The sequence below is a fragment of the Hyperolius riggenbachi genome, chromosome 8, assembly GCF_040937935.1.
Source record: "Hyperolius riggenbachi isolate aHypRig1 chromosome 8, aHypRig1.pri, whole genome shotgun sequence".
Taxonomy (NCBI): Eukaryota; Metazoa; Chordata; class Amphibia; order Anura; family Hyperoliidae; genus Hyperolius; species Hyperolius riggenbachi.
Genome location: NC_090653.1, coordinates 147,931,889 through 147,954,848, shown reverse-complemented (window position 1 = coordinate 147,954,848; position 22,960 = coordinate 147,931,889). Strand labels below are relative to the sequence as shown.

The 22,960-nt window shown below is 47.7% G+C and overlaps 1 protein-coding gene across 1 annotated transcript in view; it reads right to left on the bottom strand.

Moving 5' to 3' along the window:
- LOC137527407 (G-protein coupled receptor 143-like) overlaps positions 1-22,960 on the bottom strand; it is a 75,711-nt gene that overhangs the window by 9,293 nt on the left and 43,458 nt on the right. The window contains exons 5-7 of the mRNA XM_068247919.1: positions 5,816-5,925; positions 2,687-2,795; positions 2,486-2,597 (exon numbers count right to left, since the gene is read on the bottom strand). Of these exons, the coding sequence (XP_068104020.1) occupies positions 2,486-2,597; positions 2,687-2,795; positions 5,816-5,925 (331 nt within the window). The remainder of the gene's footprint in view (positions 1-2,485; positions 2,598-2,686; positions 2,796-5,815; positions 5,926-22,960) is intronic.

Genomic DNA, 22,960 nt, shown 5'->3' with positions numbered 1-22,960 from the left:
TCGGGTCCCCATTGACTTGCATTGAGTTCGGCGTTCGGGCCGAACATGCCGAACATCTGGCCCATGTTCGGCCTGTTCGGCCCGAACCCGAACATCCAGGCGTTCGCCCAACACTAATCTGGAGAAGTGGCGTCCTCCTTGGTCTGCATCCGTGGGACCCAGTAGTGTGCAGTGTCTGTTGGGTTGTCTGCCTTGAGACATTGCCACCAGCAGAGCCCAGATTCACCAAGATGGCCTTGGGGGTGATCCTTGGATACTTTTTCACTTCTCTCACTATCCTCCTGGACAGCACAGGTGTCACTTTTAGCTTCCGACCACGTCCTCCTAGATTTTCCACAGTGCTGAACATCTTGTATTTTTTAATAATACTTTGCACTGTATCCACTGGAACGTGAAAACATTTAGAAATGGGCTTGTAGCCCTTTACTGACTTGTGAGTAGTCACAATGTGCAGCCGCAGGTCCTCACTGAGCTCCTTTGTCTTAGCCATGACTGTCCTCAAACCAACTGCGTTTTTTCACCTGTTGAGTTGATTAAAACAACTGTTTCCAATTACTGTAATCAGGGTAATTAGGATGCTTTAGATCAGCTTGGATTGGAGTGGTATAGAACTTTCGATTCTCTCACAGACTGACAGTTTGCGAAGGGTATGAATACTTTTGGACTGGACAATTTTTGCTCAAATGTAAATAAAAGCTGAGAAATGTTTAGTTTCCACAATAATGCCTCTTGTACATCGTCTTATTATTTTTTGGGAGACACCTATGTCATTTCCCATCAAAAAATTACTTGCTGGTTGAATAAAAGTAACTTTAAGTTAAAGCGGAATATAACCCTGCATTTCAACTTTGCTCTAAAATATTATTTACAGCATATTATATGCAAAAAGCATTTTTTTTTTTTACTAGACCAGCATTGGAAGGGTTAAACACAGACGTTTCAAGTTCCGTGGAGAGATATGCAGAAGTTCAGATTGTTACATTCTATGTATCTATTGATAAACAGTTACACACTCTTTGGCAGTCCTCCAAGCTCCTTCTCAGTCAGAGAGATGAGTCACATTAAACACTTAGATACATTTCTGTAAACAAAATGTATCTCTTTTCAGCTTCGGATGCGTCTGCAGAAATCTAAAGGAACTTTAAAGCCCTGTGTAACCCTTCCAATGCTGGTCTAGTAAAAAAAAAATGCTGGTTGCATATAATATACTGTAAATAATGTTTTAGAGCAAAGTTGAAATGCAGGGTTATATTCCGCTAATTTGCCAGGGGGTATGAATAACTATGGGCAGCATTGTATTTTACATAATAAAACAAGAGGTCTGCACCAAGACACTGCGCTCATACAATCAATTAACACAGCTAAAAAATGCCAAACAGACACATTTAGGCCCGATTTCCACTTGTGTGTTTTGTGTCAGATTTTTCTCTCAGAAAATTTGCATTGATTTTGCAGCTAATGGTAGTTAATGGGGCTGTTTCCATTCAATGCGAATTTTCGTACACCTGAAAAAAATCTGAGGTACTGTATCTTTTTTTGGACATCGCGTACAATGCTTTGTATAGGCAATGCAAATTTTCGTGTTATTTGCCCGAAAATTCGCATTAGATCCATGGTTACAGGAAGTTGTCAGCAGTCATGACTAAGCTGTTACTAGGCAGATTATGTTATATTTTACTAATATACTAAAAATGCGTAAAAATTTACATGCGATTTTTCACCAATCAGAAAAATCTTATACGATTTTTTTGCAGGTAAAAATGTCACGCTACAGTGGAAACGTAGCCCAATTGTCTCTAGTTAGCAATAAACATGTGGAGCGCTCCTCCTCGATGTGTGCACCATCAACACCATCAACAAAGTCTTTTAGAAAAATGAGTAAGCGCTTCATAGAATGCTTGCATGTAATGTTAATGGAGTCTTTCAACCAGCATAGGATGCAACAAAATCCCCCCTTCAGGTGGGAACTCACCGAATGTAGCGGTCTTACTCGTTGCTGGACCTGGGGAGCTACAGAAACACTGACAGAGAATTACCAGTGAGACTGTGGGGTGACCTATACCCCAGAGGTGATTGCGGGCCCTGAAGGCCGCTACATCCGGTTAATTCCCATCTGAAGGGTGGATTTGGTCGCATCTTATGCTAGTTGAAAGACTCCATTAACATTACATGCAAGCATTCTATGAAGCGCTTACCCATTTTTTATAAAAGACTGTAGTTTACATGATTTAACCACTTCAGGACCAGAGCAATTTTCAACACTCATTCATTTCTCATGGACTTACAAAGACTAATATCTACACCCCTGGAGCAATAAACATGACATCAGCTAATCCAAGAGTTCTTACACAGATATACACAAGCACAAGCAATCCATGCCTTTCCAAGGATAGAAAAATAAGATTTGGGAACAAAGGCAATGGAGAATAATGGAAAAGTGCCACTTGTGTCAGTGTTAGCCATTTCTACTCTTGTTGATGCTTACCGTAATGACGAACAGCGTCAAAGCTGCAACTTGTATTGGCCGAGGAGTCTCTGAAATACCCCAGACCTCCACGAAAAGCAGCATAAAGTCGCCTAGCAAGTTTCCAAGCCAACTGTGGGTAAAGTCATAGCGGCCATAGTAAAACACTTTGCATAAAACAAGCTTGAAAATAGGATAAAGTACTGGAAATAGTAAACTTACCAAGCTATGAAAGTACAATTAATTTGCAGGAGCCTTCTGCATAGACTGCGCTTTCTGTTTCGCTCACTGCAGGTGTATACCCCACACTGCATCATCAGGACACGAGGCACTGGTAAAGGACACATGAAGTCTGCAGTCTTTTATCCACATTTAATGAATGACTATAGCATCTGTGTATGCCACATTTGCATTATTATTCAATTACTTTTTCTCCTAAGTTTTCCCCTAGCAGATAATTTTGCATCTTCTGCTTAAAATGACTTTTCCGCACTGTGCAATTCAAAAAGTACCAAAAAGTAGGTGAAAAAGTACTGTCAGAATTGTGCATTTTCAAGTATTTTTGTGCTTGCTGGCGGCTTAAAAAAGACATTTTATTAATAAGTTGTGAAAATATCACCTACTAGAAAACTTATCAGAAAAAGTACATTGAATAAGGAGCATTAATGCTTTTATGAAAGCAAAAAGTGTAAGAGGTCTTCAAGTCATGGAACCAAAGCTCAGAGTCTGTTGTACATACCTTGAATAGTCAAAAATATTTAACCACTTCACCCCAAAGGGGTTTGTACCCTAACGGACAAGAGCGATTTTCACCTTTCAGTGCTCATCCCTTTCATTTGCCAATAGCTTATTCAGTACCAATCACAATGAAATGATCTATATCTTGTTTTTTTCACCACCAATTAGGCTTTTTGGGGTGAATCGATATTTGTTTTCAGTAATTACTTTATTTTCTAATTATTTTAAAGGGAAAAACAAGGGGGGAAAAAAAATACACTATTTCTCCAATTTCATTCCCTATAGTTTAATATAAACACTGCCACTGTGCATAAATCCCACACATTGTATCTGTATATTTGTCCTGGTTATCACAACATTTTAATTATGTCCCTAGTACAAAGGATGGTGACAATATATTATTTGGAAATAAAGGTGCATTTTCTCTATTGCTCTAGTGGGATGTTTTTATAAGAGCTGGTTCAGACGGGCGTCTGCTGAGCGTTTACCGCCAGCTTTCGGGACTTGGCGTTAAATGCTCCCATTCAAGTGAATGGGAGCGTTTGTACCAGGCTTTTACTGGCGTTTACGCGAACACGGTGTTCGGGTCCCAATTTTTCCTGGCGTTCAAGGCGACCCTGGACGCTACATGTAGCGTCCTGGGGCAGTTAACCGCCACAGGTAATGTTTCCCTAGGGGAACAAAAACGCCAACCTCATCCGAAAGCTACATAAAGGCTGCTGAAAGCTTAAATGCGCCGCCGCCACCAAACGAGATGCCATAGAAAGCCGGGCAAATGCCCATGTGAACCAGCTTTAAGTCTGCTTGTCATTAAGTGGTTAAATAGATTTTAACAAGTAAAAAAACCCTACTCTTATTAGGGCTTTATACAAAACTATAATAAAACAGACAGCCCAGAAACTTTCCTCTTCCTGAATGTGTCAGAATTCTGAATGGATCAAGTGATGCTTGTGCAAAGTTGCATTCAGTATCTATGCACAGCTGTCAACGCATACAGGAAGAGGAAAGTTTCAAGGGAATTTCTAGGCAGTCTGTTTTGATGACACTCGCACTCGGTATTAACTTTGGAAAGAGGAAGACTGAGCTGTGCAGATGACAGTGTTATACAAAGTTATAATGATAACATTCCAATGGAGGCTCCAGATAACAGAAAAAGATTACGATAAAATAGGCCACTGCCACAAGAGTAGAACGCTCCCGGTGATGGGAGCATGACAGGGGGACGAGCGTGTGGCCAGGCACGCTTCAGTCACGTTCGTCGTTTGCAATCATCATATGCCGTTACTACCGCCAGATTTTCCAGCATGTCTGATCGATACAAGCGAACAATTTCAGTCCAAAATTGGTGGCATTGTCAGTCAGGCATGCTTTTGGCGGCACGGATTTTCATCCGATGCAATAATAATTATATCGGTAGGTCAATTGGCCACCAAATCTATAGATGCACGGCCACCTTAACTATTTCTACTCCTAATCTAAAGATTCCTACACGTAGAAGTACAGATGCCCGCAGGGATCAGGGACTAGATACCTCAAGCGACAGTTCAGGGCTGAGAGTAATGTACAGATGCTGTAGTAGCCTACAGGATAGCAACAAGTTCTGATGCTATAGAGGGAAGGCTGCTGGCGCAGGACACAGAGAGGGCACGGTGACTAAGAGAACAATGCCGAGGGCAAGGGCCTCTGCCCAGACAAAATGATCCGCCACACTGAGCACTCGCTGACACATCGAGGCCTCTGTACACACACTAGATTCTCGGTAAAGGGGGCCCTGACCAGCTGCCCTGCCTGGGAACCATCTAGTGCACAGTTTCCCAACCCTGTCCTCAAGGTCCACCAACAGTACATGTTTTGCAGAAAACCACAAATATGCACGGGTAATTAGTGTCTCAGCAGAGCTGATTAACTACCTCTGTGGATTTCCACAAAACATGCACTGTTGGTGGGCCTTGAGGACAGGGTTGGGGTGACACTGATTAGTGTTTGTACAAGGCTTTACTCTCGTTACTGATCTCATACTTTCACATATGAGCATGTGATAATGGCCCAGATTCACCAAACACTGGTAAGACTGCCATGCATTGCTTGCCGGCTTATTTTACCGGTACCAACACCAGGGGAGATCCGCACATTAACCTATTAGACCTACACGCATTGCAAGGATAACACACATGTTGATATGGTACCAAGAATAATGCGCATGTGGTGCTAACAGGTTCATGAGCAGTGCTCCTCCAGAGTTAGTAAAGGTAGAGTTGCCATGTGTTGCGACGGCTTTCCGCTGTTTGGTGAATCAGGCCCAATGTTACTTAGCTGGTGCTGTAACACAGCTTACCCTACATCGATTTACACTAAGCGGATTATAAAAGAAAAACAAACACCGGCTCAATTTACATGCTTGGCAAATAACGCAAAAATGACACAACAAATGTCATGTTATGTAGACTGCAGAGGTACTGTGCCATATCCCCAACAAATGGCTCTATTCATGTAGGTCAAACAGGCCTAAAATCACTCTAACTGGCTGTACACAGAAAAGGTCACAAATGATTCACCCTCATATTTCTAGGCAGACAAGTCATATGAAAATCTCAATCACAGCAAAAAGTATACCTCTTGCCATAGCTCTTCTCAGCAAGAAAGGGCTCCCAAACAATGCAAGTACTAAAGGAATGTAAAGAAGTACATCATGGAACAGCACAAGGCCTTGCTTAGAGTCACACCTGGGTAAAAGAAAGCATACATATCATGTTTCAAGTGACAAAATACAGCATTATGCAGGAGGATTAAAACACACCTTAAAGGGTAGCTTAAGTTGTGACATAATAAGATATACATGTGTATGTACTGTAGCAAGCGTACAAATAAATTAGCTGTCTTCCTTTTCTTCCTGTAAGAGTCAACATTCAGCTATTTCAAGTGACAGTTTCTCTCCAGTCATGAACTATAGCGTAATCCTCACCAATAAGCAATTACAGCCATGGAAAGGCTGTGTCATTGAGCAGACACAAAATAATAAATCTAATTTTGTAAGTTTTTAAACATAACATAAAACATACGCAGATGGCCAGGCTATTGGAAAGCAACGCGAATGATCACACTGTAGTGAATGGGTCAGCCGTGCGTTTTGCAAAAAAAATGCATGCGGCACTGGGATCAAGCATCGCTCTGCTACGCAGCGCATGTTATGTGAACACCAGACAGTGCAGTCTATGCACTTCTGATGTTTGTGCACGTCCGCTTCTATACGCATTGCTGAAATACGGACAGCAACGCATCAAATGTGAACGAGGCCTAAGGGATCTGAAAACACAACTTTTAAATTCACTCACTCAGTCATAGCATAGTCACTACATGTCTGAAAGAAAAAAACATTCAGCTGATATAAAAACAATGGAATACAAATCATCTTCCTGCATAAAAAAGTGTCATTTTAGATTAACCTTCCTGGCGGTAAGCCCGAACTGAGTTTGGGCTATGCCGCCGGAAGGCACCGCTCAGGCCCCGCTGGGCCGATTTGCATAATTTTTTTTTTGCTGCACGCAGCTAGCACTTTGCTAGCTGTGTGCAGTGCCCGATCGCCGCCGCTACCCGCCGATCCGCCGCTATCCGTCGCGCCGCAACCGCCCCCCCCCCCCAGACCCCGTGCGCTGCCTGGCCAATCAGTGCCAGGCAGCTCTATGGGGTGGATCGGAATCCCCTTTGACGTCACGACGTCGGTGACGTCATCCCGCCCCGTCGCCATGGCGATGGGGGAAGCCCTCCGGGAGATCCCGTTCTTTGAACGGGATCTCCGATCGCCGGCGGCGATCGGAGGGGCTGGGAGGAGACTTTGTCTAGCTACATGAAAAAAAAAAAAAAAAAAAAAAAATTAAAAAAAAAAAAGATTTGCTGCCCCCTGGCGATTTTTTTGCAAACCGCCAGGAGGGTTAAAGGACATCTGAAGTGAGAGGGATATAAGGGCTGCCATATTTATTTGCTTTTAAACAATGTCAGTTGTAATTATGCACAGCATGGACACAGCTACAGAAGCTTAATGAGATGATCTTTGATGGTTACATGTAACCTCCATGTATCTATGGTATGAGAGAGACCAGGAGCAATGGTGCAGTATCATTAGACACATATAAGCACATGTATGTAAGAAATAAACTCACAAAGGAGGGTTGCAAAAACTTGCAACCACCGTCAGAGCCTGCAGGAAAGTAACCCTCCCCTCTCAGTGTCACAGGTCTGTCTATGCACATGCTGGTAGGTCGCACTCCTGTAAAGAGTACCGAGGACAACCAAAGTCCTGGTTACTCAAAACTCCAAAGGACTAGGATAAACACTGGTGGAGGAGCCCGTGACGATATAAGCTGGTTGCAATAACGAAGTGTCTTACCTTCTCAGAAGAACAAACCATGAGTAATGGAAAATTGGGCAGCACGGTGGCATAGTGGTTAGCACTCTTGACTTGCAGCGCTGGGTTCCTGTGTCGAATCCCAGCAAGGTCAACATCTGCAAGGAGTTTGAATGTTCTCCCTGTGTGTGTGGGTTTCCTCCCACATCCCAAAAACATACAGATAAGTTAATTGGCTCCACCCTGAATCCCTGGACTACCTTTTACACTACACGATACATACATAGACATAACTATGGTAGGGATTAGGTTGTGAGCCCCTCTGAGGGACAGTTGATGGACAAGACAATATGCTCTATGCAGCGTTGCATAATATGTTGGTGCAATATAAATACTAAAAAAAAAATAAAAAATGGAAAAGGTAAAAATGTTACATTTCTCATTAACGTTATTGCAACCAGCTTATTGTCAAGGGCGCATCCACCACTGTTTGTTAGCTGAGATGCAAATAAGTTCACCTAAAAATGTTGTGTATATTATATAGTCCAATTGGACAAATCAGAATAATCTGCTAATTTTTATTGGTCCAATTTCAACCTGCAGGTAATTTACATGAAATTTGAATTTTAGGCAAACTTATTTTTATCTTGTTAACCATCTCTAGATGTGCGACGCTTGTGCGGCGGACAGGGTTTGCTGTGCGGGCAAAGGCTTTGGGCAGCAGCAGTACCTGCACAGGTTTGGGTGGTGGGGGCTCTGAGGCGGTTGTGGTGTGCGATTCGTTTAAGAATTGCAGATTTACTGGTGGAAGAGAATAGTCAGTGTACATCCACGATAACCACTAGAATCTTAGATCATAATTATGCAACAAGAACCCCCCCTTGCCAAAGGAAATCACTAGGCAACATATCCTGCCAAAATACTATAATTAGGTAGCATGTACCCCGGAAACAACAAAGTAAGGCACAATAGTTCCCAAACAAAATTAGGCAGAGTCTCCTTAAGGGCCCGTTTCCACTATCGCGAATCCGCATGCGTTGTCCGCATGCGGATTCGCACAGCCAATACAAATGGATGGGCCTGTTTCCACTTGTCAGTTTTGCTGGGCGTTTTTCTGTGCAGGATTTTTCTGCACGGCAGAGCTCTCAGAATTCGCCTGCGTGTGGAATGCAGGCGAATCGCACACAATGTATTTAATAGGGAAATTGCATGCATTTTCCCCATGCGTTTTTTGCCGCAAATTCGCATAGGTACCAATGTAAATTCACACAGGCAGTGACATGGTTAAAATCGCATATACACTCACCTAGGCATGTGAATTCTCGGCAAAAAAACGCATGCGGAATCGCATCCGCATGCGATTTCATCAGCGGTGGAATCTAGGAGATTCCGCACCGCAATAGTGGAAACGAGCCGTGAACAGCATAAACAGGCAATGTGCAACCATAAACATAATTAGGCAGCTTTTTTCCTTGCCCATTGTGACCCACACTCTATCCACCCACCCTCCTCCACATGAGGCCACTCCCATCCGTACCATTCATTCTCTGACTGTGGACTAAAAGCAAAAGCAATGCAAAAAAGCAAAAACAAAAAAACACTACAGCAAGTCGCTAGGCAATGACTGATGCAACACAAAGTTAGAATTTAATAGCAAAAAGTAATGAGAGTGCAAACTAACATCCACTTGCCAGCTGGCAGTTATTCTTCATTTTCAAAATAAAAAGCATTAGCAATAACATTCCTTTCTTGCATCATAAATGCTTGAAACAAACCCCAGAGAATGGTTCATCATCCTAGTCTGGTCTGCTCCCTGAGTATAGGTACAATTATTTCCAGTTGTTAAAACGAGTTAAAAACCTGTATGCAGGCATGTGATATACACACTGGTGTCTAAGCGGGGCAGAGCTGCAGTTGTCAGTTTGTGCTGAAGTTATCCACACCACATCCAGCTGCCTACTGCAACAGGAGAAGGGAAGGGAGCGGGAATTAAGCTTTCAGCAGCTATGTTTTCACTGTGACCATATACCAAGCTAGTTGCAAATTTCAGAGAAAGGAGACAGGCTTAAGCCTCTTTCCCACTGTACGTTTGAATTCATGCATTTGGATGCGTGTCCCGTGAGGCCTCTCTCACACATACTGAGTTGCATTGCATAGCGGTATGGTCCCTCATCGTAGTGGCCATTAGTGACTATGAGACTGGCTACACTATCCGTGGTGCGAGTCAGGGCTTGTTTCCACTATTGCGGTGCGGAATCGCCTGGATTCCACCGCTGATGAAATCGCATGTGGATGCGATTTCCCATGCGTTTTTTGCCGCGAATTCGCATAGGTGAAGGTATATGCGATTTTAACCATGTCACTGCCTGTGTGAATTTACATTGGTACCTATGCGAATTCGCATGAAAATTCGCATACCATAGCCGCATGCGAATTTCCTATTAAATACATTAGCGGCGATTCGCATGCATTCCACTCGCAGGCGAATTCGTTGGTTCTTTTGTGCGTTTTTTTACCGCTGAAAAAAACGCACCTCAACAACGCTACAGTGGAAACAGGCCCATCCACTTGCATTACATGTGCGAATCCGCATGCATTGGACGCATGCAGATTCGCGATAGTGGGAACGAGCCCTCAATGCGGCGGAAGCGGTCACGATGATGCAGAGGTGATGGTATAGTGCACTGGAGTCTATGGCACCACGAGTCATATGCAGCCGATCATTTTCAATAGGCTGCAATTCTGCATTTGAAATTGCATTCAGAAAACAGTGCCATCCCTCATGCAGGCTTGATTGATTTCTGGCACTGTATTTGGCCTGAGGAAGTGGGAAGGGACCCACGAAATGCGTTGCCTAGTTCTTAATAACATTTGTTTATTTCATATACGAATTTGTCTTCATTCAGGTAAGCCACCTCACCTTTTTCTATTTTAGCTGTTTTTAACACAGTTTTATCCATTTTTAGGCACCTCTTTCCCCCTTATATTCCTGACAAGGTACCTACAAGACAGATGCTGTCATTTCCATGCCTAGAAATTAACTCTTTAAGGCAGTAAAATAGCCTGGTTATTAATATGTTTTGTACTGTAGTAACAGGTTTATCATGTTATGTTGCTTGTAAAACATTGGCACTGCTTCTAAAGCATGTTCTCCTCAGTCTTTGGTTGTAAAAGCAGTCTGTACACTCCTAATCTCTGCAAACCTTCCAAGGAACTGCTGAGTACAGGGAAGCATGGGCTACTAATAGGTAATATATGTAAATAATACTGAGGTCATGTCAGTTTAAAAAATACAATGACTTAATTCATAGTTCCCCAACCCTATCCTCAAGGACCACCAACAGTACATGTTTTGCAGAAAACCACAAACATGCACAGGTGAGGTAATTAGTGTCTCAGCAGAGCCAATTAACTACCTCTGTGCAGGGGCCTAACTAGAAGTCCACAGGCCCCTCTGCAAGAATTTGGATGCCCCCCGGTGCCCGCTCAGGCCCATTTTTGGGGGGCAGGAGGGAGTCGCAGCATGAGGGGAGAGCATTGCACATTGCCCTGGGGTACCGCAGTGGACGCGTCCGCTCCGGCCGCCATCTCTGCTCCTACTCCCTCTCAGTTCCGAGCCACGGCTTGATGACGTCATCAAGCCGAGACTCGAAGCTGACGTCAGAGAGAGCAGAGATGCCAGTAAGAGCGGTGGGGAGCGCCGATCGTTGCGGGAAAGGCAGGGAGGTGAGTGGATCCTTTTCTTTCCCCCCCCCCTACCGCCGCAGCTGTGAAAGTTATCACTACAATCGCGGATCGTAGTGATCGTGTGACAATGTTTTGCAGCCTAGGTGCGCTAAGGGGCCCAAAGTCCTATGAGCACCTTTAGGCTTTACATGGGTGCTTACAATTTAGGACAGTAAACTAACCCCAAATGACTCCATTTTGGAAAGTAGACACCCCAAAGTTTTCAGAGGGGCATGGTGAGTCCGTGGCAGATTTCATTAGTTAGCAGAAATGGAAACTTTTTATTTATTTTTTTGTCACAAAGTGTCATTTTCCGCTAACTTGTGACAAAAAAAAACTTCTATGACCTCACCATGCCTCTTCGTGAATACTGTGGGATGTCTTCTTTCAGGGCTCGTTCCCACTATCGCGAATCTGCATGCGTCCAACGCATGCAGATCCGCACATGTAATGCAAGTGGATGGGCCTGTTTCCACTGTAGCGTTGTTGAGGTGCGTTTTTTTCAGCGGTAAAAAAACGCACAAAAGAGCCAACGATTTCGCCTGCGTCGGGAATCCGTGCGAATCGCCGCTAATGTATTTAATAGTAAAAACGCATGCGTTTGTTACATGCGTTTTTACCCGCGATTTCGCGTGCGATTTCGCACCTTTTTCAATTTTATTTAGCCCTGGCAGTGTCATGGTTAATTTCGCCTTGCACCCTGCCATGCGAAATCGCATGCGAAATCGCGGGTAAAAACGCATGCGGAAACGCATCCGCATGCGTTTTTACAAGCGTCGGAATGCGGCCGAAATCGCGTCGCAACAGTGGAAACAAGCCCTCAAAAATGGGGTCATTTGGAATGAATACCTTTTCATCAACAAAAGGGCGTGGGTAATTAGGACTGTTTCTTCAAAGACATTGGCCTCAATTCACGAAGATCATGCTGGAGATAATAATACTTCATACACACTTGAGATAAAAGTCTTTGGAAAATGCAAGATCACAGACCAATTTTATCCCCTTCCATGTAGTATGAGAGCCATAAGGTCCGTACACACGCCGGACTTTAGGCAACGACGGGTCCGTTGTTGCCTCCCGCTGGGTGGGCGTGCCAGCGACAGTCCGGCGTGTGTACGCTCTGTCGTCAGACTGATACGGCTGTTCCTGAGCGATCCGCCGGGCGTTGCCTAAAGTCCGGCGTGTGTACGGACCTATACTCTACACAGTCTATTCTATGGAGCTGGACTCCCCATCAGATAAAATCTTTGCAAGATGCTGCACACAAAGGTGCCGTACACACTCAAAAGATCATTATCTGCAAAAGATCTGTTCCTGCAAAAAAATCCATTCCTGCAAAATGCATTCAGTCTATGAGATCTGCAGATCCTCATACACACCTAGTTTAACAGACAATCATCTGCAGATCATCTGCAGATCAGATCCACCAGGATGGATTTTCAGATCTGCAGATGATTGCCAGATATGCAGATGAAGTCTGTTAAACCAAGTGTGTATGAGGATCTGCAGATCTCATAGACTATGAATGCATTTTGCAGGAATGGATTTTTTGCAGGAACAGATCTTTTGCAGATAATGATCTTTTGAGTGTGTACGGGCATCTTTGTGTGCAGCATCTTGCAAAGATTTTATCTGATGGGGAGTCCAGCTCCATAGAATAGACTGTGTAGATTATGGCTCTCATACTACATGGAAGGGGGTAAAATTGGTCTGTGATCTTGCATTTTCCAAAGACTTTTATCTCAAGTGTGTATGAAGCATTAGGCAAGAGCAGTGGCGTAGGGCCTGCGGTCGCAACGGTCGCCGTGGCGACCGGGCCCGGCTCCTGTAGAGGCGGGGAGGGGCCCATGTCTGTTTGGGCTGCTAGTGCCGACCGTGCGCGCTATTGGGAGGGGGGAGCCGCAGCGCGGGGAGGGCAGCCCGACCTCTCCCTCCCTTCCTCTCCCCGGGCCCCCCCCCCCCCCCCTCAGATGCAGAGTGAGCGGCGCACAGAAGCGCTGTAGGCAGAACTCACCTCCGTCCCTGGTTCCAAGCGCCGCTGATCTCCTCCCGCTGTATAGATGCTGATACACACTGCTTCCGGCTAAACAGGAAGCAGTGTGTAACATCATCTATACAACAGGAGGAGACCAGCGGCGATTGCAACCAGGGACGGAGGTGAGTTCTGCCTACAGCGCTTCCGTGCGCCGCTCACTCTGTATCTGAGGGGGGGACCCCGGGGAGAGGAAGGGAGGGAAGAGGTCGGGCTGCCCTCCCCGCGGCTGCGGCTCCCCCCTCCATATACAGAACCTACCTACCTAATCCTGGGGGGCAGCTACCTACCTAACCTATACTGGGGGGGGGCACCTACCTACCTAACCTATCCTGGGGGGGGCAGCTACCTAATCTAACCTATCCTGGGGGGGCAGCTACCTACCTAACCTATCCTGGGGGGGGGGGGCAGCTACCTAATATAACCTATCCTGGGGGGGGGGGGGCAGCTACCTAACCTATCCTAGGGGGGCAGCTACCTAACCTATCCTGGGGGGGCAGCTACCTACCTAACCTATCCTGGGGGGGCAGCTACCTACCTAACCTATCGAGGGGGGGGGAGGGGCAGCTACCTAATCTAACCTATCCTGGGGGGCAGCTACCTAATCTAACCTATCCTGGGGGGCAGCTACCTAATTTAACCTATCCTGGGGGGGGGGGGGCAGCTACCTAATCTATCCTGGGGGGGGGCAGCTACCTAATCTAACCTATACTGGGTGGCACCTACCTAATCTAACCTATACTGGGGGGCAGCTACCTCATCTAACCTATACTGGGGGTCAGCTACCTCATCTAACCTATACTGGGGGTCAGCTACCTCATCTAACCTATACTGGGGGGCAGCTACCTCATCTAACCTATACTGGGGGGCAGCTACCTCATCTAACCTATACTGGGGGGCAGCTACCTCATCTAACCTATACTGGGGGGCAGCTACCTCATCTAACCTATACTGGGGGGCAGCTACCTCATCTAACCTATACTGGGGGGCACCTACCTATCTAACCTATACTGGGGGCACTTACTTATCTAACCTGTATTCGGGGCACCTAGCTAGCCTATACAGGTGGCAACTATACTGGCTACCTATATTGGAGGCACCTACCTAACTAACATATACTGGGGGCACCTACCTATCTAACCTATGCTGGGGGCAACTATTCTGGCTACCTATATTAGAGGCACCCACCTAGCTAACCTGTACTGGGGGCACCTATCTAACTTATACCGGCGGAGCCTGCCTATCTAACCCATACCTCCCAACATTTCAATGTCCCAAAACGGGACAATTAGGCCACACCCCTGGCCACGCCCCCAACCCACTAGTCACGCCCACCCCAGGGGGAAAAAAAAGTTTTGTTTTTTTTTAAATAATTTTGTTATTAAATTACTCCCAAATGGGAGGGTGCCGGGGTGGTGGTGGTGAGGAGGAGGAGGGGGGTGGCCAGGCAGAGAGAGGGGGGAAAAAAAGCCGATCGAGGCACCAGCCCGCCCGGTATGCGGCATGTATGGCCGCCGCCGCCATCATTATCCTTCTCCCTCCCTCCTAATGTGTCCCCCAGTGTCCCCTTCCCCCCCCCCCACAGTAATATGGGCAGCGGAGCGGGCAGTGAGTCTTACCACTGCCTCTTCGCTGCGTACTGGGATCTCCTCTGATCTTCTCGCTTCCTGTGACGTCACAGGAAGCGAGAAGATCAGAGGAGATCCCGGTACGCAGCGGAGAGGCAGTGGTATGACTCACTGCCCGCTCCGCTGCCCATATTACTGTGCGGGGGGAAGCCGGGGACACTGGGGGACACATTAGGAAGGAGGGAGGGAGAAATAAATAGCGGCGGTAATCCATCCCGCATGCAGATCCCCGGGGCTGGTGCCTCGATCAATTTTTTTCCTTCTCTCTGCCCAGCGGCCGGGACAAAAGGGGGGCAGCGCGGGATGGCGGGAGGGGCCCCCCAAATCGGTACAGTCCCGATCAAATCGGGACTGTTGGGGACTATGTCTAACCTATACTGGGGGCAACTATACTGGCTACCTATGCTGGAGGCACCTACCTGGCTAACCTATACCGGGGGCAACTATACTGGCTTACCTATGCCTGGCTACCTATAGTGGGGGGACCTATAGCTGGCTATAGGGATTCGGATATGTGTGTGCGTCGGGTGTTGCCGGGGGAGGGGGGGCTGTTGTTGCTGGGGGGGGGCCCACATCCAGATTCCGCATCGGGGCCCAGAGGTTTGTAGCTATGCCACTGGGCAAGAGAAAACTTCCCTCCACACAGTAAGAGAGTTATCGTATCTCTTCATTCCTTACGTTACCTCCTCTGTAGTTATTTTCACACGCAGTTAATGAACAGCCTGTCTTTAACTCTGGAGTTATTTTAAGGATACTGTAGGGGGGTCGGGGGAAAATGAGCTGAACTTACCCGGGGCTTCTAATGGTCCCCCGCAGACATCCTGTGTTGGTGCAGCCACTCCCCAATGCTCCGGCCCCGCCTCCGGTTCACTTCTGGAATTTCTGACTTTAAAGTCAGAAAACCACTGCGCCTGCGTTGCCGTGTCCTCGCTCTCGCTGATGTCACCAGGAGTGTACTGCGCAGACACACACCATATTGGGCCTGTGCTGTGCGCTCTTGATGACATCAGCGGGATCAAGGACACGGCAATGCAGGTGCAGTGGTTTTCTGACTTTAAAGTCAGAAATTCCAGAAGTGAACCGGAGGCGGGGCCGGAGCATCGGTGAGTGGCTGCACGGGCACAGGATGCCTGCGGGGGACCATTAGAAGCCCCGGGTAAGTTCAGCTCATTTTCCCCCGACCCCCCTACAGTATCCCTTTAAAGAGTTAACTTAAAGACAGAAGAGTTAACTTTAGGTTTGCCTGAGGTATAATGTTTCCTGAATACTACATGCCTTATCACTAGTGTTGGGCGAACATCTAGATGTTCGGGTTCGGGCCGAACAGGCCGAACATGGCCGCGATGTTCGGGTGTTCGACCCGAACTCCGAACATAATGGAAGTCAATGGGGACCCGAACTTTTGTGGTTTGTAAAGCCTCCTTACATGCTACATACCCCAAATTTACAGGGTATGTGCACCTTGGGAGTGGGTACAAGAGGAAAAAATTTTTTAGCAAAAAGAGCTTATAGTTTTTGAGAAAATCGATTTTAAAGTTTCAAAGGGAAAACTGTCTTTTAAATGCGGGAAATGTCTGTTTTCTTTGCACAGGTAACATGCTTTTTGTCGGCATGCAGTCATAAATGTAATACATATAAGAGGTTCCAGGAAAAGGGACCGGTAATGCTAACCCAGCAGCAGCACACGTGATGGAACAGGAGGAGGGTGGCGCAGGAGGAGAAGGCCACGCTTTGAGACACAACAACCCAGGCCTTGCATGAGGACAAGAAGCGTGCGGATAGCATGCTTTGTACCACCATGCAGTCATAAATGTAATAAAGATAAGTGGTTCAATAAACAGGGACCACGCGGCAACGCTAACCCAGCAGCAGCACACGTGATGGAACAGGAGGAGGCGCAGGAGGAGAAGGCCACGCTTTGTGAGACACAACAACCCAGGCCTTGCATGAGGACAAAAAGCGTGCGGATAGCATGCTTTGTACCGCCATGTAGTCATAAATGTAATAAAGATAAGAGGTTCAATAAACAGGGACCACGCGGCAACGCTAACCCAGCAGCAGCAGCAGCAGCAGCACACGTGATGGAACAGGAGGAGGCGCAGGAGGAGAAGGCCACGCTTTGTGAGACACAACAACCCAGGCCTTGCATGAGGACAAAAAGCGTGCGGATAGCATGCTTTGTACCGCCATGTAGTCATAAATGTAATAAAGATAAGAGGTTCCATAAACAGGGACCGGCAACGGTAACCCAGCAGCAGCAGCAGCACACGTGATGGAACAGGAGGAGGCGCAGGAGGAGAAGGCCACGCTTTGTGAGACACAACAACCCAGGCCTTGCATGAGGACAAAAAGCGTGCGGATAGCATGCTTTGTACCGCCATGTAGTCATAAATGTAATAAAGATAAGAGGTTCCATAAACAGGGACCGGCAACGGTAACCCAGCAGCAGCAGCAGCAGCACACGTGATGGAACAGGAGGAGGCGCAGGAGGAGAAGGCCACGCTTTGTGAGACACAACAACCCAGGCCTTGCATGAGGACAAAAAGCGTGCGGATAGCATGCTTTGTACCGCCATGTAGTCATAAATGTAATAAAGATAAGAGGTTCCATAAACAGGGACCGGCAACGGTAACCCAGCAGCAGCAGCAGCAGCACACGTGATGGAACAGGAGGAGGCGCAGGAGGAGAAGGCCACGCTTTGTGAGACACAACAACCCAGGCCTTGCATGAGGACAAAAAGCGTGCGGATAGCATGCTTTGTACCGCCATGTAGTCATAAATGTAATAAAGATAAGAGGTTCCATAAACAGGGACCGGCAACGGTAACCCAGCAGCAGCAGCAGCAGCAGCAGCAGCAGCACACGTGATGGAACAGGAGGAGGCGCAGGAGGAGAAGGCCACGCTTTGTGAGACACAACAACCCAGGCCTTGCATGAGGACAAAAAGCGTGCGGATATAGCAGCAATGCTTTTTGCCGCCATGCAGTCATAAATGTAATACAGATGAGAGGTTCAATAAACAGGGACCGGAAACGCTAAACCATCCCAGATGTTCATCGGTCATGTTACTTGGTTGGGGTCCAGGAGTGTTGCGTAGTCGTTTCCAATCCAGGATTGATTCATTTTAATTTGAGTCAGACGGTCTGCATTTTCTGTGGAGAGGCGGATACGCCGATCTGTGATGATGCCTCCGGCAGCACTGAAACAGCGTTCCGACATAACGCTGGCTGCCGGGCAAGCCAGCACCTCTATTGCGTACATTGCCAGTTCGTGCCAGGTGTCTAGCTTCATGCCCGGTTTCAGGTCCAGCGGTGCCAGCCACAAATCCGTCTGTTCCTTTATTCCCCTCCAAATTTCCTCCCCTGTGTGCTGCTTATCCCCAAGGCAGATCAGCTTCAGCAACGCTTGCTGACGCATGCCAACAGCTGTGCTGCACTGCTTCCACGATCCTACTGCTGCTGGTGCTGGGTTAGCATTTCCGGATGAGGTACAGCTTTGAGATGCGTTGGAGGAGAAGGAGTCAGAGAGGTAGGTGCTGCTGTTGTTATCCAGCTGTTTGCGGCGTGGGCAACACCCGCGCCGTAGCAGGTGAGGAATCGCTGCCAGGCTCCACAAGGTTCACCCAGTGCGCGGTAAGGGAGATGTATCGACCCTGGCCGAACGCACTCGTCCAGGTGTCAGTGGTGAGGTGAACCTTGCAGGCAACGGCATTCTTCAAGCTTCGGGTTATTTAGCTGACCACGTGCTCATGCAACTCAGGCACTGCAGAGCGCGCAAAGTGGTAGCGGCTGGGAACCACGTAACGTGGGATGGCCACTGACATCATGCCCTTGAAGCTGTTTGTCTCCACCACTCGATATGGCAGCATTTCGCAGGCCAGAAGCTTGGCTATGCTGGCTGGCTGTTACTGCCACGGCCCGGGGGTCATTTGCTGGCAATTTCCTCTTGTGCTCAAACATCTCAGAGACAGACAACTCAACCGTAGCGCTGCACACCGAAGGGCTGTTGGTTGTTGTGTTTGATGAACACTGGGAGACCTCAAGAGCACTAGTCCGGAAAGTGACAGTGTCAGCATCGTCTGATGTTTGTGAATGTTGTGAACCACGCAATGGCTGGGCTACTGCTGCTGCTGAGGCGGGTCTGGTGGTGAGTCTGGTGAACCCAAGGGAGGCAGTGTTGCTGGTGGTACCCTGTCCTGCCGCGTTTGCCCACAGAGTGGGATGTTTGGATAGAATGTGGCGGCTCATGCTGGTGGTGGAGAGGTTGTTAATACTTTTCCCCCTGCTCAGGCGGGTCTTGCACACCTTGCAAATCGCCATGGTAACATCCTCAGTGCAGTCTTCAAAGAAAGCCCAGACTTTAACTGGCTGAGGACTCGGACCTCGTGCGTGATGTGCTGGTGCTGCTTAACCCACTGCTGGACGCTTGAGAGGTCATCCAAGTAATTATCTGGTCCTGTTCTTTTGGATCTGTGAGGGTTGTTGTCCTGGACAACATGGGCAGTATTGAGTGGGTTTTCTTGGGTGCTCCCCTGTGGCCTGTACGTGAACCGTCAGGGGAAACACCTCTTCCCTTGCCCCTCCCTCTTTCACCGGATTTCTTCCTCATTTCACTTATCCTTAAAGTACACGCTGACTGGCAGCAGTACAGTGGCAGTACAGAAATGCTATACAGTGGTGGGTGAGCGGTGTACCACTATTGTCAGCAGTGACACAGAGCACAATGCTATACAGTGGCGGGTGAGCGGTGTACTACTGTTCCCAGCAGACACAGAGTGGAAGTAAACACAATGCTATATAGTGTGGCTGAGCCGTGTACACAGAGTGGCATTAAACACAATGCTATATAGTCTGCTATATAGTCACCCCGAACAGGGTGATGTTCTGCAGAACCCGAACAGTGGCAAACACTGTTCGCCCAACACTACTGGGAGGGAACGCAGATTTTAGTACCTAAACACACGATACAACATGTTTTCCGGGGTCGGACTCTGAGGCACATACAGATGGTCCCGATCATCATCCTCATCATACAACTCTTCTCCTGAGTCTGACCCACCCACCACCTCTGCCACCCCAACATCCCCAGACACAGACCCCTCATCGTCCTCAACATTAACTTGGGATGCTGGCCTGAGCCAGACCTCCTCCTCCACATCAGGCCCCATCATCTCCTCAATGGCAGCCCTCAATCGATATGGCGACGGACTGATGGACACAACGTTCTCCTCCGGGGAGGGCTGCTGCTGACCACTGGCTGCTGGGGTGGATGTTATAGCTTGCGTGGGGCGTTGGCTGTTGCTGTTGTTGGGAGTGCTGCTCACAGCGGAGGTCTCTGGGGAACTCATGTTGAGCTCATATAGTGGTTGACGGTGAGTGGAGTATTACTGATCCCAGCAATATACACACTGACTGGCAGAGTACGCAATGCTATATAGTGTGGCTGAGCGGTGTACACAGAGTGGCAGTAAACACAATGCTATATAGTCTGGCTGAGCGAGCGGTGTACTACTGTTCCCAGCAGAATCAGAGTGGCAGTAAACAATGGTATATAGTCTGGCTGAGCGGTGTACACAGAGTGTCAGTAAACAATGGTATATAGTCTGGCTGAGCGAGCGGTGTACTACTGTTCCCAGCAGAATCAGAGTGGCAGTAAACAATGGTATATAGTCTGGCTGAGCGGTGTACACAGAGTGTCAGTAAACAATGGTATATAGTCTGGCTGAGCGGTGTACACAGAGTGGCAGTAAACAATGGTATATAGTCTGGCTGAGCGGTGTACACAGAGTGTCAGTAAACAATGGTATATAGTCTGGCTGAGCGGTGTACACAGAGTGTCAGTAAACAATGGTATATAGTCTGGCTGAGCGGTGTACACAGAGTGTCAGTAAACAATGGTATATAGTCTGGCTGAGCGGTGTACACAGAGTGGCAGTAAACACAATGCTATATACTCTGGCTGAGCGAGCGGTGTACTACTGTTCCCAGCAGACACAGAACAGTAAACAGAATGCTATATAGTGTGGCTGAGCGAGCGGTGTACCACTATTCCCAGCAGACACAGAACAGTGAACAGAATGCTATATAGTGTGGCTGAGCGAGCGGTGTACCACTATTCCCAGCAGACACAGAACAGTGAACAGAATGCTATATAGTGTGGATGAGCGAGCGGTGTACCACTATTCCCAGCAGACACAGAACAGTAAACAGAATGCTATATAGTGTGGCTGAGCGAGCGGTGTACCACTATTCCCAGCAGACACAGAACAGTGAACAGAATGCTATATAGTGTGGCTGAGCGAGCGGTGTACCACTATTCCCAGCAGACACAGAACAGTAAACAGAATGCTATATAGTGTGGCTGAGCGAGCGGTGTACCACTATTCCCAGCAGACACAGAACAGTAAACAGAATGCTATATAGTGTGGCTGAGCGAGCGGTGTACCACTATTCCAAGCAGACACAGAACAGTGAACAGAATGCTATATAGTGTGGCTGAGCGAGCGGTGTACCACTATTCCCAGCAGACACAGAGTGGCAGTAAACAGAATGCTATATAGTGTGGCTGAGCGAGGTACACAGAGTGGCAGTAAACAGAATGCTATATAGTGTGGCTGAGCAAGCGGTGTACTACTATTCCCAGCAGACACAGAGTGGCAGTAAACAGAATGCTATATAGTGTGGCTGAGCGAGGTACACAGAGTGGCAGTAAACAGAATGCTATATAGTGTGGCTGAGCAAGCGGTGTACTACTGTTCCCAGCAGTGACACAATGACAGGGGGGACCCTGGCTAGCGTGGCTGGAGCGCGAACTACCCTGCCTGCCTACCCAAAGCTAAACCCACAGACAAATGGCGGAGATATGACGTGGTTCGGGTATTTATTTACCCGAACCACGTGACCGTTCGGCCAATCAGAGCGCGTTCGGGTCCGAACCACGTGACCCGTTCGGCCAATCACAGCGCTAGCCGAACGTTCGGGGAACGTTCGGCCATGCGCTCTTAGTTCGGCCATATGGCCGAACGGTTTGGCCGAGCACCGTCAGGTGTTCGGCCGAACTCGAACATCACCCGAACAGGGTGATGTTCTGCAGAACCCGAACAGTGGCGAACACTGTTCGCCCAACACTACTTATCACCATGGTAACAACTCTAGAAGAGTTATTAAAGACAGGAGATAAGCTTAGTGAATTGAGGCCATTGTGTGTGTCAAACAGTCCAAATTACCCACCCCCTTTTGTTGATGAAAAGGTATTGTTTACTTCCGGGTAATTAGCTCAATAAAACAGTTAGCTTCCTGAGATTTCTGCAGACGGTCAGGCTGCTGAAACAGGAAACTACTTTGATTGTAAAATACAAGGTAAAATGAAAGTTTATTTTAATAATGAAACAGATTGTTGGCATGCATTTTTTCATGTGCTATAGAAATGTCCTGAGTGCTAAAAAGGTGCTTGGTTCACTTTAACCACTTAAGGACTGCAGTCTTAAAGGGACACTTGAGCCAGAAAAAAAAATGTTTTACTCACCTGGGGCTTCTACCAGCCCCCTGCAGCAGTCCTGTGCCCTCGCAGCCACTCACTAATCCTCTAGTCCCCCGCTGCCAGCTAGTTTCGTTTTTGCCGACAGGCCCGACAGGACTGGCCACGCGTAGCTTTCTCCGCATTCCTGACTGTAATTAGCGCTATTGCGGGCCGCAGCACGTACAAAGATACTTATTTTTTTTCTGGCTTAAGTGTCCCTTTAAAACCCCTTAACCACTTGATGACCCACCCTTTACCCCCCCCCCCCCCCCTTAAGGACCAGTGCTGTTTTCAGTGATCTGTGCTGGGTGGGCTCTACAGCCCCCAGCACAGATCAGGGTGCAGGCAGAGAGATCAGATTGCCCCCCTTTTTCCCCCCCTATGGGGATGATGTGCAGGGGGGGTCTGATCTCTTCTGCCTGCGTGTGGCTGGCGGGGGGGGGCACCTCAAAGCCCCCCTCCGTGGCGAAATTCCCCCCTCCCTCTCCTACCTGCTCCCCCCCCCCAGGAGAT